The 16,903-nt window shown below is 40.7% G+C and overlaps 1 protein-coding gene across 6 annotated transcripts in view; it reads left to right on the top strand.

Moving 5' to 3' along the window:
- Positions 1-16,903, top strand: part of LOC131684896 (unconventional myosin-IXb-like) — a 240,142-nt gene that overhangs the window by 177,487 nt on the left and 45,752 nt on the right. For 3 of the 6 annotated variants that reach the window (XM_058968140.1, XM_058968138.1, XM_058968137.1), the window contains one exon: positions 9,966-10,397. The exons of 2 other annotated variants lie outside the window; for them this stretch is intronic. In XM_058968140.1, coding sequence (XP_058824123.1) covers positions 9,966-10,397 — 432 coding nt within the window. The remainder of the gene's footprint in view (positions 1-9,965; positions 10,398-16,903) is intronic. One more of the 6 variants, XM_058968141.1, reaches the window with a different exon arrangement.

The raw sequence follows: 16,903 nt of genomic DNA, 5'->3' as shown, positions 1-16,903 counted from the left end.
CTGCTTCGAACTCAACCAAATTCATATGGAAGGTGTTTCACGTTTCAAATGACAACTTCCACAAGCTATCGAATCCTGTACGTCCGGTAGAATGAAATGCCATTCGATCTCACGGGTTCTGCAAAAATCTTCAATGACTTCTACAGCTTGTTGGTTCTGACAGCTTTAGAAGAATTGAACGTGGTGTGCACCCTGAAAATTTGTGCTGTTGTCCGAGCATAGTTACTGAAACTTGCTTCGTCGACCGATGAAACGTTTTTAGGGAAGCCAAAAGGGCATTGGTAGTTGAGTTGGGCACAGCTTCCAAGTGAATGGGCTTTTTAATCACAGCACACATAGACGCATACGTATGCTTCAAACACTGCTGGACATAGTGTTCATTGCTTGATGAGGAAGGGAGTGGCGTAACCCACACCGGTAATGGTAAGCGGCGGCGAGGGCACAGCTCTTACGGCGGACAAGCTTCCCATCGTCTGGCTAGTATTAGTTGGGTTGAACACCTGCGTACGCTCAGAATCAGTATTGCTGCCACATTATGTTCATCAGGCCGATCAGCCCGACGTAAAGTAATTCGACATGCATTCGTCAAATCAGAAAACCTACCAGTAGATCCTTGCCGTGTAAGATGATAGCATGCCCACTCGCAAATTCTAAATGAGAATGATTCGAACAACCTCCTACGCGCAGTCGGCCGGTGGCGTATATTGGACGAAGGTTTGCGAGACCTCGTCTGCCAAGTAAATGAGTGGGATAACGTGTATCATGATTTCTGTTGAATGACGCAACTCGCAGACGGTCAAATGTCGACTTGGTTGAGCGGACGTGTCCGGTAATTTTCGGTAAACCATACCACGTAACCCATAATGTGTTAAACTGTCCTAAAACTGCTGAAACTTGAGAAGAATTGAAAATGTTCGTTGGTTAAAGTTGTAGTGACTGTTATTTCTTCGAACTCTGGCAATTGTTCATCTGAGCCGAGCTCCGGGGAAGCGATCTAATGTATTGAATAATTCATGGTCATTCCACCAGAAATAACTTAGCACATCGGGTAGCTGCCCTCGGGAAGCAATGTCGCTGCTTGGATTGCATCGATTCGGTTTCACACGAACAATTCTAACTGATTAAGTGGCTTACTTATCCAGGCGAGGACAGTTTTCCAGAATGTCATATCCAGGGCAGGTAGAACCTTTTGTACCAACTGCGTGAGTAGAAAAGAAGCACATAACTTTCCGAGGAATGAAAAGGTCATGTAGAGAAACCAGTTTCGATTTGCTGGTGAGAAGCCGTAGCCTTACTGAACCATCAGCAAACAGGCTATGCAAATAGATGCAGGCTCCGTATGCCACCAAATTGGAGAAACCGTGCAGTTCATACGCAACTCTGTCGAATGTTATACCTACTTCGTGGAATAGCGATTTGGTGCAAATTGGATAGTGGCGTTTGCAGCTTTTACCACCTTTGCGCTGTCATGCCATCAACCGGATCCTCTTGGCTCAGTGATACAATCGCTTAAACAAGAGCTTCGCCAATATGATCACAGAGAGGGAAGATTTTCGCAATCTCCGAATACATCACCCGCTTAGAAATTCGTTGCTCGGCTGGCGTGCACGACTTCGGATGGTTGGCGACGAAAAGCATATCAGCACACGCGTCCCAAAGCAAACCAAGCACCTTGATGGCTTGGTTTGCTCCTAGTTCTTCCAATGACATCTTCTCACGGTCAGTTTTTGTCTGGAATCTGCTCGAAAAATTTTTGTGATTCCGTGTACTTCTTACGGATGGAGAACCCTCCTCTTTCATGGAACTGTTTTAGTTGCCATTGAGCCTTGACAAGGCATTGACGTCTTCTTCGACAAGTTGCACTAAACACCTCGTCGCTAGGTATGGTACTGTACAAAAGTCCAAAACCTGTAGATGTTGTGACAGGTGAGTTCTCCGAAAGATTTACAGAAACCATCGACCTTGCTTCGCGTGAAGTACTTGGTGGTATATTTTAGATACTCCAGAAATGCTTTTTTTAAATCACTGCGGTGCATGTATTCAATACCGTCTTGGTCGACTGGGTGAAGTCAGACCAATAGATAGTGGACACAGGTGGGTCCACAGTGTGAAAATTCTTCTGTTCCGCTATAGGTTGAATCGGTGCAACCGAAATCGGCATTGGTTTTGCCGCTGATTCCGCGGGAGCGACAGCATTTGTTTTCGTATCTTGGTTAGGTGCCCCATCATCATGGAACAGTGTATGAAGCCGATATTGGCACTTGCGGCATGTCTTATCAGAGAAACAATCTCTGCAGCGGTTCCCTTTAAGCAGCTAGTTAAAACAAACTCCTGTTGCTTTAATTCTTTCATTCTTCTTAGAATGGTTCAGATTGTTTAATGATATACACTGGATGTTTCGATAAGTACCACCGCAAATTTCGTAACTTGCTGGAAGTGTTTTAACTTCTGTACTGTAAGGTTCACTTACCGTTAGGATGCATCACAGTTTTCCAGGATCGGAACTTTAGAAATTCGATGGTGCGTATACTAAGAAAGTTTGCCTTTCTTCTGCTTTCCTTATAAATCATGTGTTCCGAAGCACCAATCATTTTCTGTTTGAGGTAGCGGAGGCTTTTGTCGTGGCACTTAATAGTGCTCGTAGTTCTTTGTGGGATAAGGCCATCTTCAGCGTTCACAAACCACAGAGACGGCGCCGGTAGTTGAGTGGTAAGCGTGACCGCCACTACTCATTCCAGTTGGCCTGGGTTCAATTCCAGCCGAGGTCGTTGAGATTTTTCTGAGGTGAAAATTCTGGGGTCACGTCTTCCTTCGGAATGAAAGGTAAGGCCGTTGGTCCCCCCGGTCCATGAGTTGATTAATCCGATAATCTAGTCCAGATAGTAGTAGACCTCTCTGGCGTCGGTAAAGAAGAAGTAGAATCCAACTTCTATACTTACTAATGGGGTTTTCGATTGATTGACGCCGGTGTAGTGAAGTGCACTGTAAAACTGCACCGTTTTTGCACTTTCTAACAGAAGTGCAGAAAACTGGGTATGTTCCATTGACACTTCTGCTAGAAAGTGCACAACCAGTGCAATCCACTACACCAGTGTCAATCAATCGAAAATCCCATAACAAATTCCTCCTTCCGAGATACACTGAGTGGCGCAACCTATTTGAGGCCTTAGATGTCATTTTAGAGCCAGAAGTTCAACTTTTTAAATAGAATTTTTTTTGTTTGGACTAAAGTAGATACCCAAGCAAAAAAAAATTCAAAAAAAATTTGTAGAGGGTCGATGTCTTCGAAAAAGTTGTAGAACATTATATTTTGAATAACTTCTCCTAAGATACCACAGATATCAGACCTCATTTTTAGGTAAAAATGTTGTTTTTGTAAATATAGTCATATTATACCATCAGTTTTTCGACTTTTTCATGCTAAAACCCTAATTCAATATGTTCTACAAACTTGCAGGTATCACTAAAATACAACTTTTGGTTGAAGGAACCAATAACGTAAACTAAATTTTTTGGCTTCTAAAACTATTTTTCATATAAATTTGCTCTATTTTCATCAAAGATTTCTGTTTTTTTTGGGCACTTTGGGGCAGCTAAACTTTGTCTATTCCGATACTCTATTATTCCTAGAATACATTTAATATTACATGGAAACAGGATATAGTTGGACGCATTGCGTGGGTGACCATTCATGTACGACAGTTTATAACATAAAATTTGCTTATATTATTTTTAATTTATATACATTATTAGCTATTCCCAAAATCTTATATTTTACACGCACTTACAAGCATTTAGAACATATTGAGTTGATCAATTGCGGTTACAACATGTAAAAGTTGTGAAAAATACAAATTTTGTAATGAAACTACCAAAGAACAACGATTTCGGCTTAAAAAATAAATCGACAGTATGTGTAAGGTACTTTCAACAAAAATATTCGAAATTGAACATTATACAACTTTGCTGAAGTCCTCAACCAACTAAAAAAATCGAAATGTTTGAATTATATTGTGAATGTTTTTTTCCAAAGACGCCAAGGTTCTATAATATCTAAAGCCTCAAATAGGTGTTGTTCAACTTTTATGAATTTGTAGAACTAACCTTATTGGTTAAACTAAAGTAGAAATCCAGGACTAAAAAAATCAAATTTTGTTTAATTGGTTCAGATCTTCAGCAAAGTTGCCAAATATTGTGTTTGGAACAATTTTGTTGAAAATACCATATACATACTGTAGATTTATTTTTTTTAGCCGCAATCGTTGTGCTGTGGCAGTTTAACTTCAAAATTTATATTTGCACTTTTCCATATTGTAACCGTAATTCATTATCTCAATATGTTCTATATGCTGGTAGGTGCGTGTGAATTATAAGATTTTGGGAATAGCTAATGATGTATATAAATTAAAAATAATATAATCACATTTTATGTTATAAACCATGGTACATGTTTGGTAACCCAAACAAAGCGTCCAACTATATCCTGTTTCCATGTAATATTAAATGTATTCTAGGAATAATATAGTATCGGAATGGCCAAAGTTAGGCTGCATAAAAAACAAAAATCTTTGATGAAAATACAGCAAATTTATATGAAAAATAGTTTTAGAAGACAAAAAATTGATTTTACGTTATTAGTTCCACAAAAAGTTGTATTTTAGTGATACCAGCAAGTTTATAGAAAGTATTAAATCAATCAGTTGAAGTTTTTAGCATGAAAAAATCGAAAAACTGATTTTTTAGTCATATTTACAAAAACCAACAATTTTGTCTCAAAAATGAGGTCTGATGTCTGTAGTATCTTAGAAGAAGTTATTCAAAACATAATGTTCTACAACTTTGTCGAAGACATCGGCCCTCTAAAAAAATTTCTTGAATTTTTTTTTGCTCGGGTACTCTACTTTAGTCCAACCAAAAAAATTTCTTTTTAAAAAGTTGCAGGATAATATTTTGAACATATCCTACAAAGAAATGCTGGCTCTAAAATGACATCTAAGGCCTCAAATAGGTTTTGTCCCATCTTTTTTGGATTGGTCCCACTGTGAGGCGTCAGCACTTTTGTTCAACCCGTCAGCAGTATAGTTTTCATCAATGTATCTGTTTCGTAAATTATGGTCTCCAAAATCTCATCATTAGGCTAACGAGGATGATCTAAAAATGAACCTATAGCTGTCTTCTTCGACGATATCTTCATGAGACGATCCGCCCCTGTGTTGAAACTGCTGGATGAATATGTTTCCATATGATCTGTGCATTTGTAAAAATGGTCGCAAGTGCTTCGTTTCAACGTGTGATCTCCTCCTGAAGTTATCAGTTAGCTCATTGAAAGCAGGTGTCGTTGTCCGAGGAAAACCACTGCGGGTCTATCGCGACGTGCAACAAATCTTCGGATGGCCATGACACATGATTCCGTTGTTTGACGTCGTTGGCTAGACTGTGCACTATCTCTATATGTACGGTCAGGATGGACAGACGTGTGAAGAGAGATTCATCGCTTTGTTTGACCTCGCCCAACTTTGACATATTATCGGGTACATTATATTTGGATGACATCCACCTGGATATGTGTGATTCGCTCGACGTCAATATTTCTTCATCAATTTGCACCGGCACGGACTTCATAGTTTTTGGAAGGGAATGTCGAGAAATAGCACCGCAGTATTTTCAGTTTATACAGCTTCGGAAACAGTTAGATCCATTAGCGCCATTTTTTTATATTGATAGGGTTATGCCAACTGATACCGCAAATCCATGTCGCTTGTATGATGAGCTTTCCATGGATGAGGCAGTGTGAAACAATACCGAGTAGCTGAAAAGGCTCATCACGACCTTAAGAACCTCCAGCTTAATGGACGTGAAGTTTATCAAGAATCATCTCCTAAATTATTTGTTTATTTGTTGTATCTACATCAACAGACCCCTTGGCCCCAATGGTAATTACTTAGACTAGTTACATCTAAGGATAGACAAAAATTTATTTTGAACCGTTTTTCCCCTCAAGTGGAAGTCAAATGCTGTGGCAACTCTATCGAAAACTGACGCCTTTTTTTACAATGGAGAAGACGTTTACGTACTTACCCAGTACACGTTAGTATTAGTAGGTGTCCAAGCTACCACACGGGGTGAACTGGGGGTGAGTCAGGCTCGAATGGTGACGCTGCCATTAATACTGACTAAACTCCATTGGGCTCCGCCATTGTTCCCCCCAGGTACTACCTCTCGGTATTACTCCTGGGGGGATGGCTGTACTGGATGTACTCATTCACTCTCGCTCACGCGTTCATACATCCTGTATGAGGTTTACTTGGGTGCTCTCTCTATCGCACCTTGATTCACTCTCTAACACTCCACATGAGGCTGACTTTTGTGCTCACCTTTTTCGTTCCTGGCGAGGCTGACTTGTGTTCTCACCTTTTTCATTTCTTGCTGGGCTTACTTTTGTGCTCGCCTCTACCATACCATGTGAGGCTGACTGGGATGCTCACCCTATCACCTGGTTCACTCTCGATCGTGCCACTCTATTATACCCCTGGCATCCCATGTGGGACATTTTTCTTAGGCCCCACTTCTGACATACCATGCGAGGCTGACTTTTGTACTCACCTTTCTCATTCCTTGCTAGGCTTACTTTTGTGCTAGCCTTTACCATACCATGTGAGGCTGACTTTTGTGCTCACCCTTAACATACCGTGTGAGACTGACGTGGATGCTCACCCTTTCACTCCTCTGCCACGCCACGAGGAATCGATAGCTTAGTCCCAACATACTACGCTACGACCCTCCCATCTTGGCATGAGGCAGTCCACATATACGCCTATACACTCGCTCTTTTGCCTTGCTTCGGGGTGGCTGGGTTTACCCCTTACGCGGTTGTCAGTCGCTACGCCAAACCTGCCTCAGCATGGACAGACCATTCACTCACTTTATTGCGCTCGGCCTTTTTTCGCTGCAACTAACCAATCACTAGATAGTCGTGCTCGTCGTCTGTTGCTCGGTTCGCCAAATTACCTGTAACCTACAGGCAATCTGGGTGGTAGTAGCCGAGACTGCGTTCCACTTCTCCACCGATTGACACATCCGCTGAATAAGGGTGTCAGGGGTTGTGTACCAGCCACAGACTCAAGCATTGCTCTTCTTTCGACGTCGAACCCATCTGCACTCACGCACACAGGACCAGGACAGCTACTGAACGCTGGCGGCAAAGGTTCGATTGTGGCGGAGGGATCCACTGCCGTTCTACGCACAATTGTCCCATGTTTATAGGGAATCCCATAGAACATGGGACAATTATGCGAATAACGGCAGTCCAGGGCTGCTTAAAAGCTGTTGTGCGGTATTTTGAGTAAATTCCGACTTTGAAGAAAATAAACTTCAAAGTACTGACGTCAACTACTTTTTTCACCAACGGAATAACTTTAACATCCTCGTTGCAGTTTAATGTATCTTTTTTCAACGGTCACCTCACTAACGCTGAAAGCAGAAAAAATCCAAAGCAACGGCGCTACAGGTGGAACCGTTACAATGTTTCCATTAACGTTTCTGGGGTGGTCGAGTAGTACCGGGATTTGGTCGAACTGAAATAGATACAGAGACCTTTCTAGGGAGGCGCCGTATTTACTGATTATTTTGGATCACTTGGCTTTTAGTTCAGACGTCATCCGTTTTCTCAGCAATAGCCGTTATAGCACACCCAAAGAGGAGACTGCATCGCGAAAACGAACAAATTGCATTAGCTTGAGACAACTGTTACACATCCAAAATAAGTTTTGGGTTTTCCGAGAGAATTCTGAAGACGGCACTGCATATGCCCCACATTTTTGCAAAAGCCCATACATTCGATGAAGTCTTCGACCGATTTATTGGTCTTTGCACAGTTGCCATAGAGCGCGCAGGTTCGACAATGCCAACACTCAGATTTAGGTGGCGCTGCAATTTAGGGGATGTTTTGTGGCTGAGACGGTCTCAAAGCTATTTATGTAGACGGAGTGGTTCCTTACAATCGCAGTGACTGCATGTGGGTAGTCTTCTACAAACAGCTGTTCGTTGATATTTCTTATGCATTGCGCAGAAGCTCGTGAACAAGTAGTACCGAATGTAGCGACGTTCTTGGCATACACTTCGATTGATTTGCGCGAAAGAAAGCACTATGCCAAACGATCTTGCTAATAGAACAAGAGCTAAGAAATATCTCTCGGATGTCACCACACTGCTATATTAAAGTGACGAAAGCGGCGAAGAATCGCTGGAAGAGGTGTCAGTAAGTCAGTTCCTGTCAGCATTGGAATCGACGACAATACCCGTCCATCATCGGATACTATTATTGAATATAGGAATTCGTTCGGGAGATCGTTGTCGCTATTTTACGTTTTTTTCTGTCGCTTCTGAAACACTTTTTCATCCTGCAAAATTTTGTTCGTGCAGTTTTGCGTCATCATCTAGTAACTTTATGCGACTGTATGCGACGTTTCTCTTCTTATAACTCATTCTTATTCGTTGCTACCTGGGCTACCAATTCCTACTCCTTCCGCAACTGTCTGATTGCGGTGGTTTCAGCTTATTCGTTCTGGCTGTAATATGTTTCATCGTGCACTTTTTGTAAAGGTAGGATCGGTTCGCCACCTATTCGTCTATGCCTGCGCAACGGAAAAGTTCTAACATTCCGCATTGGTCACTGGTTACCTATTGCTATTCTCATACGCCGACCTTGTACAGGACTTACAACTTTGTCCTTAAATTTGTCGATGTTCATCCATTTTTCATTCCGGTATAAGATAAAACCCTTGAAGATTTTGTTTTAAACCCCCCGGAAGTCGCGCAAATGGCTTGCTGAATGAGCACCCGCTGGTGCCCTAAGACAATTTCACTAGATTTTCAAGGCAGTGTGCACTCAGTGCACTAGCGTGGCTGCCGGAAGGTTAAGAGCAAAAATGCAGTTTTTCTTTGATGTCATGCAATACAAATAGTTTATTTTCATATAATGTGATGATGAATTATGTAATTGGCTTTACTTGCGATTTTGGTAATCCTATTCCAAATTCAATAGAAGATAGATATTCAATTTATATGTTTAAAGTAGGATTCCATAGGCAGTAATAAACTTATAAGAGATTTACAAATGATCTATGGCGGATGTCGTATGAAAGCAGAAGCGAAGTATAATGATAGTGATTTGCCGTTCCCGCATACACTCAGTGTTAGTTTTTCTTTGTTGATAGATTGTTTACATATGACAGCCTTAGCGGTCCAACAGAAATGCTTGTGACAATTGATGTAATTACCCGCGCATAATATATTGTTGAAACCTGGTCGAAAACTAATACTGGATTGTGACATTTATTATATTGCAATTGACAGAGCATTCATATCTTAAACAAAGTATTGTCTATTATACTCCAGAGTCTAATTACGTCGATTCACCATTGAGTACTCATTATTTCAGAAAAAGATAAACGATACTTCAACATGTTCAAAAAAGTATAACCGACTTGTTCGATTCTAAAAATATATTGTTCAGAACTTGCTGAAAGCCGGTATTGTCTGTGTTGTCCCCGATTTTATCACAAACACGATCGATACTAATGCCTTTGTTTGCCACTGTTACTGGGATTCTATACTATAAAATACTTTATATATGTGTGTGTTTTGTGTTATCTGTTTCTTACCTAAATAGTACATATCAATGTTCACTTTCTTACTTTATGTGTTTTGTTTTTATTTTCTTGGTTCTATTCCATCTTCTCATCACGATCCATACTGTCTGATTTCATTGTGTAAAAAAATCGACCCTTACACCACCACCACCACAAACACCTATGAAATTCGCACCATCATTATCATCATCAACAACAACAACACCGCACCACCTACTATCTTACCAAATGTTCCGCGACGGCACCACCGCCCACGATTATCCGATTGGGCCCACGTGGTCGGTACATCAACGGCTCTGTGTGTTCTGCCCATAGTAAGCGAATTAGTAATGCCATGCACGATATTACCTCAAACGCCACGAACAACAGCCATAGCGGAAGTGCCAGCAGCGGGGGTGTCAGCTATCGCCAGTCACTCGGCTCTGCGACGACCCAGGCTCTCAACAACAGCTTCGGGGCGTCCTCCGGTGGCGGTGCCGGAACACCCCGGCGATCCTGGTCCAGTTACGCGTTCAGCAACAAAAACTTTCCGGACGGTAAGCTCAGCTACGAGTGCCAACAGCAGCAGCAGCAGCAGCAGCAACAGTCAAGCTCCGGTTCCCAGTCCTCTGTATATAGTAATAGTGGTAAGCAATCGACAACGAACGCAGCCGGGGGCAAGATGGGCTACAACTCGTCGCTGGCCGCGCGGAATCGGTTCGAACGCTCGACGCAAGACGTGATGGCACGCGCTTCGCAGATTGTGATGTAAGATTTTTTTTCTTTTCTTTTTTGTTTTATATTACTATTTCACAGGGCTCCCTCTATAATCTCACACGCTTCCCTTCGATTGGAAAAACTCGCTCACTCGCTCATTGATCACTCGCCCAACCAAAACCGTTTGCTGTACAATTAGTAGTGTCTATGCTTTACGATTGCTTTTGTTTCAATTATGTATACCAGAATAGATATGAACCAAATACTGTTTCTTCGTTTCCAAAAATACAGTTGGAATGTTTGTGTCGTTCTAATTTGATGCATGGATTTGTTGTACTATTTAACGATATATTTTCTGTAAAACTGAAATGCGGTGTAGTAGATATGCGTTCCAAAAGAAATAATTTCGTTGTAGATAACATCTTTTCTGGAAACTTTAACCCTGCGAACCTACAGTCTAGCCACCAAATCGTGTATATGAAGAATACATTGACTCATGCACCTAATGAACTGTTGAGCAAAGTACGCCCAAACAGTCAAATCTGAGAGTTCAATCAATTAACTGTCATCACTGTGTGTTCCCGAAATTAATATTTCAATGGAAACACGTCATTCGTGAAACTTATTGCGCATAAAAACATTAATCAAATTTGCAATCGAAAATATATCACTTGAATTAAAAATTTCTTATGACAGAATCGTATTCTCGAAGATGCTAATTACATCCCTACCACTTTCTATATTTCTATCTTCAATTTATCTGTTTGTCACTTACACCCACATTTGCACTGCTTCCTTGAAGCACATGTATAACAACTAATTATAAACAGTCAAATGTTGTGTTCCCTCCCGTGTACTGAAAGCAACTGATGTTGATTTACACGTTATGCTCATATTTATAAATTCGAGTGATTTTCATTCAAGTGTTACGTAGTACACAAAAATGAAATTTTTTGGTAATATTCTGGTTCGTAAATTCATATGCGAAGTTGCAAACGAATACAATATCATACGTTTCATTCCAGATGAACTTTTGAGATTTTTGAATGGAAACAAATGCTCAGAAATTCTCACAATCGAAGATAAAGATTTTATAACCAAAACTTTGCATTTTAGTGTATTACGTAACACCTATCCTATAGGTTCGAAAATTAACTTTAACGCAAACTTGAAAATCACTCGATTCTATAAATAGGGTAAGGTGGGGCAAATCCGACCGTTGGGTAAACCCGACCCCCCTCTGTTACCGAAAATCAGAAGCACTACGCGAACTTATATTAATGGTGTCGTGTGGAGCATCGAAAATTATCATAATGGTGGCATGACAGCATTTTATTAATCTACATTGAGATGCTCAAACGACAAAAAGTGTGTTTTTACAACTTTTGATTTGACTTTTGTGCATTATTGCCTACAGGATATTTCTGATTGTTAAAGTGATTGCATAAAAAATATAAGTGGATTTAAGTTCTTTGAATAAAGTCCTACAAAGTGCGTAGATGAATTTAGTTCAACCTTTTTCATAACTTTTTTTAATTGCATCGTAATGAAAAAGGACACGGTGGGGCAAATCCGACCTCTAAATAGTGGGGTAAATCCGACCGCTTTTTTGCTAAGAAAATGTTTATTTATCAAATTGAAATATATTTTTATTGTTATTATTTAGTATTTTTATGAAAAATATTTCATAATTACAAACGAAAGACACAAAAACGTGATGATTATAGTATTCGTCAAGCAACTGCTCCAATGCAAATGGGAATATCATTAGGTGCTACTGCTCGTGATTTTAGCATTCCAAGATTGACATTAACTCCATTTTCTTAATGTTACAATTCAATAACACAACATTCATTGATTTATCATTAAAAAACCATAAAATTTGGGTAATAGTTGCACTAAATCAACCAAAAACATAGGGGGTCGGGTTTACCCCACCATTTTTGAAAACAGCAAAAATGAACATTTTCGTTTAAAGCTTGAACCTCAAAATATTCCCAAGATCCGAAAAAATGCTATATATAGAAAGTTGCCCAGGAGTCTAACCTTTAATCTGGTATATAAAACGACTTGATCCTATGTAAAATGAGCATTTTACAGCCAAAGCCATTTACTAGGTCGGATTTGCCCCACCTTACCCTATGAGTATCACGAGAGCTATTTTAAAATATATGTTTTACAATAGCAAATTAGCCATTTTATATAGGTCTTCAAATGCTACAAAAAACTGAGAAATCTAATGAAAGGAAAATTCTCCCGAACATATGCGGAATTATGTGAAGAAGTACTGAGCAAAATTTCAAAACGTTCAGTAGATTTTAGGTTATGTTGTACGCCGAAAACAAACTTTTTTGAAACGCCAATATATTGCAATATTTTTTTGTAATATTGTTCAAAGGTGACATTATTATTCGCAAATTGAATGAATTTACTAGCACTCTCTGTATCCCCAAAACAAATAAATAAAATGCACCTTTGTATATTTCTTCCTAAGGCGAAAAGCTTTGGTTGGAAACAATTTTTCTCCATTAACAAGAAAATTGGGTAAAACCATGTTTGCGCTCGAAGGGCACAAAACCTACAACTAAATTAGTTATGGAGTTTACATTTCGACTTCGTCCCATCAGAACCCGATACTAATCTAGTGACAGGCCTAATCTAGCGCCGGATCGACGCTAGCTTTGAAGACGGAAACACGATTTGTGTTCCTGAGCACACCAGTGTGATGTCCCGCAAGAGAAGATTTTCTATTTAAGCTGATGAGAACAAATGGTCGGTGTTAAGTCAGACCGGTCGCAAAACTTCAAAAAATGAGATAACGATAACACCGGATAAAGCATTTTTTCAGCTACATTCGACTTTTGCCAGATTTGAAATATGTAACCAAAAACTGAGCGTCAATCTGGCGCTAGCTTAGTCCTCTCACTATGTTAGTATTCGTATTCTGATGAGACCAGGTCGAAACGCAAACTCCATAAATATTTTTAATGAACTGCCTTTTGACTGAGTTAATCATACCGACTCCCCGGACCCCCTTAATAAATTTAATGCACATATTTTTTCATTAAAACAACTACAATAGAAATTAGTTCCAGTTTTATTCTTGAAAAAAAAATGCTTTGACCGGCCATATTTTACTTGTATCATTCTCGTGGACTTGTTTGCACGTTCATTTCGGATGGCTGTTTATATTAAAGCATTTTAATGAATCAAAAATTCGTTTAAGGGGAGGTTCTTTCAGATTTGATCAAAAATACAACGAAGTTAGAGAATTTTTTGTGGGATAATAAAATGACATACATCCAGTTTGGTTTATCAAACAGGTTTATTATTTCTGAGTATGTTAATATATATTTTTATCTCGCCGAAATTCAAAATGGCGGCTGCAAAATGTCTCGCGCAACCTCTGCACGCAAAACATCGTCTCTAAACTTCAAGTGTGCAGCCTCTTGTTGTGAACACCATTACCATTTTTTTAAATTTATGAAATTTCCTAGAACCCAAGATATCGATCTATGGATTGGAATTAACGGCTTTACTTCCTTTCCCAATGAAGGCGTTACCACATATTTTTCACCTCAGATAATATTAACGACCTCGTCTAGAATTGAACCCTGACCCACTGTGGTGAGAAACGGTCACGCTTACCACTCAACCCCCGGCGGCATTCATCTTTCCTCTTGTACTCCATCACTATCTGCATAGACTAGTCATTTAGCTCAATCAGTAGCGACTGGCTCAAATGGCACGTTCCCTGTGTTGATCGGAGATTTGTACTTTCTTTGTATCTGCATAGGAGGACCTGGGGCTATTAAGACATTGGGGGTAATTCGAACCCCCTCGATTTCTCAGAAAATCGTAAGGTTTTCTAACTGTCATACATATTCGTGGAACCGCTATTCTAAAACAATAATTTTGACAGCTGAATCTAATCCTTTGGTTGTTTTAGAAAAGAGATACAACGTGTTTCATTTTTTTTGCAATCCCCAAACAAAAATTATTATAATGGTAAAACCATGATTAAAGCATCAAATAAAAATGAAAAAAAATAACACGTATGTGTTTTGGAAAGCTTGAGGCTCCTATTTTATGGAATGATTTTTGTTTTGGTAAAAACACATATTTTCAAGATGCTCACCACTTTTGTGCGAAATGCGTACGGGGCTATTTGGACCCCCTATTCCATCAACCAGCGTTCAGCGGCTTGCGGCTTGTGGCTACGCATATCATTGCAAGCGCCACAGCAAAGAAAATACATGATGCGCTGATCGACAGCTGTGACTAACAGACAGATTAAGTTTTTGTAATGCATTTTTTTTACTTCTTAAGGAGTTTCTTCAATAAATATTTCATAGGTATAAAAAAATTTCCATCATAAAAAAACTTAAAAAGATTGACTGAATTACTCCGTAGGGAGGTCCGAATTACCTCTACATTGTAAAAGGATCGAAAAACGTAGAGTTTTGCAAATCGTCGCCTAGCGCTGCCACGGAATGGTACAAATGAACTTTTATAGCATCAAAATGCAGCTGAGGTTTCAAACTAACGATTGGGACGTTGGACCGATAAATTCTATCAAATCTATCCACTTGAAAGGGCGATTTGTTTAGGTAGGTTCGAATAGCCCCGGGTTCCCCAACATTAGTCATTTAGCTATGAACATCTCTTCCGTTAATCCTGGCGTGAACTTCCGTGGACAATTTCGCTCCTGTTTTTGCGAGCCATTAATCTCTCAGTTTTGTCGCTATCTACACGGATAGTCCTCAGCCATATATCTAACCTACGCTACCAGTAGGTTTCGAGATCGATCCGGCGATTCTGGATGGAGCGTAGCTTCCTATTCTTTGGCACCCGTCGACCCACAGTGACGCTTCACGTGACCTCGATCTGATCCCCAGCAATGAAAGTAGCCTAGCGGGCTTCCGGTAGGATGCCTAGGTCGGTCTGACGATTCCGGGAAGAGCATGGGGCTCGGTACACTGGTACCTCGTCGACCTGCTTCCGATGCATTGACTCGGACTACTGGAGTTAGTCCCAGGCGATGGATCTGGCCTTCTTCACGAGGCGATTACCCGATGTTCCATTCAGACACTTACATGATCATCGCGTCATTTTCGCTATAGAATCGATATAATGTGTACAATGGCTCGGTTACATCCTTTAGAGATGTTAATTGGGCTGGTGTCTGCCCCGTTGATAGCAAACGCACATTAAACTGAACCGTAAGCAGTAAAACATGTGCTCTGGTGTCCCTTCAACACCTGTGCACTCCGGACAAAGAGAAGACTCCTTTTTGTCCGTATCTGTGGATATATTTCCCATGGCAGCCATGACAGAAATTTCGCCTGGTAGAAGTTAACTCTCCGTGTTTCTTGTTCATCCACGTGGACATATTCGGGATAAATGGGTGAGTCCATCTTCAATTTGCCGCGTGTCCCATTAATGGGGTAACTCCGCGTTCTCCGTCGGACTCCGCTGGTGTCTTTGTCCCTATAGCACTTCTGAGCCTCCTCCAGTAGCAATACAATGGCTACCATTCTGATGATAACGCACACCACTCCCAACGCTATGGTCCGCTATGGACGCTAACCATCTTCATGCTCAACAAGCCGAACGTTCTGTTCAAACACGACTTGTTTGTTCCCGTCTTTATTGCTGCAAATCAGGTCGAACTACCGTACCGAGCTGGGGAATTACGTCTGGTCTTGGGGCTTTCATCACTTTCATGACTCGCCATTTCGATCAGCGCTTCGTTGGTAACTCGGGCTTCTTTTTCATAATAATGCTCCTCACAACACGGCGGCAGCGCCAAATCATTGGTTCATGCTGCGGATAAAGCTTTCATCTTCTCCTGACACCTTTCAGGTGGTACAGCAGGGCCATGACAACGATGTAGGCGTCTTCTGAAGAATTCGCGTTGGCTTTTTGGGAAAGCCTTCTCCTGGTAGGCTTTATTGCTCAGCTTGATTGTTTTGTAAAGCGCGGTTCTTGCAACTCTTTTTTCGAGTAATTTCTCGGTTTCCCATACCTCGGCATCGTCGCATCGCATGGCTTTGAAGATGATGCCCTCAAATTTAAGTGCTTTGACGAACACCTCCCTGTCAAACAATGCCGTTTTTCACCTTCACTCGTTGATCTGCCTCCCACGTGATTCAAACTGTGTCCTGTTCCCAATGCTGTACCGGAACACTTGATGGTCGCTGTGGGTATATTCCTCGCACACTACAACTCATGTTGTTTGTCAGTCCAAAGCTGCAGAAAGTTACATCCATTATGGATTTCCGGCCGTCCTTGCGGCAAATACTGATGATACCTTCGTTAGCACAATCTACATATAGCTTTGTTAGAGCCTTCTTTTTCACTGATAACTGATCAACGTCCCTTTGAATACAGTGCCCAGCCCGACATTTCAGAAATGAATCTCACCTGTTCTTTGAAAGACTGCTGGTGAAGTTGGTCCTTATGCAACGAACCCCGAATAAATCGCTAGGAGTTTGATTTGAATTCAAATAAATTTCTTATCGAAATCCATTTCGAATGCTACAATCAATTCAGAC

Source organism: Topomyia yanbarensis, chromosome 2, assembly GCF_030247195.1.
Source record: "Topomyia yanbarensis strain Yona2022 chromosome 2, ASM3024719v1, whole genome shotgun sequence".
Taxonomy (NCBI): Eukaryota; Metazoa; Arthropoda; class Insecta; order Diptera; family Culicidae; genus Topomyia; species Topomyia yanbarensis.
Note: the sequence above shows the minus strand (reverse complement) of the source record. Positions and strands in the feature narration are given on the sequence as shown.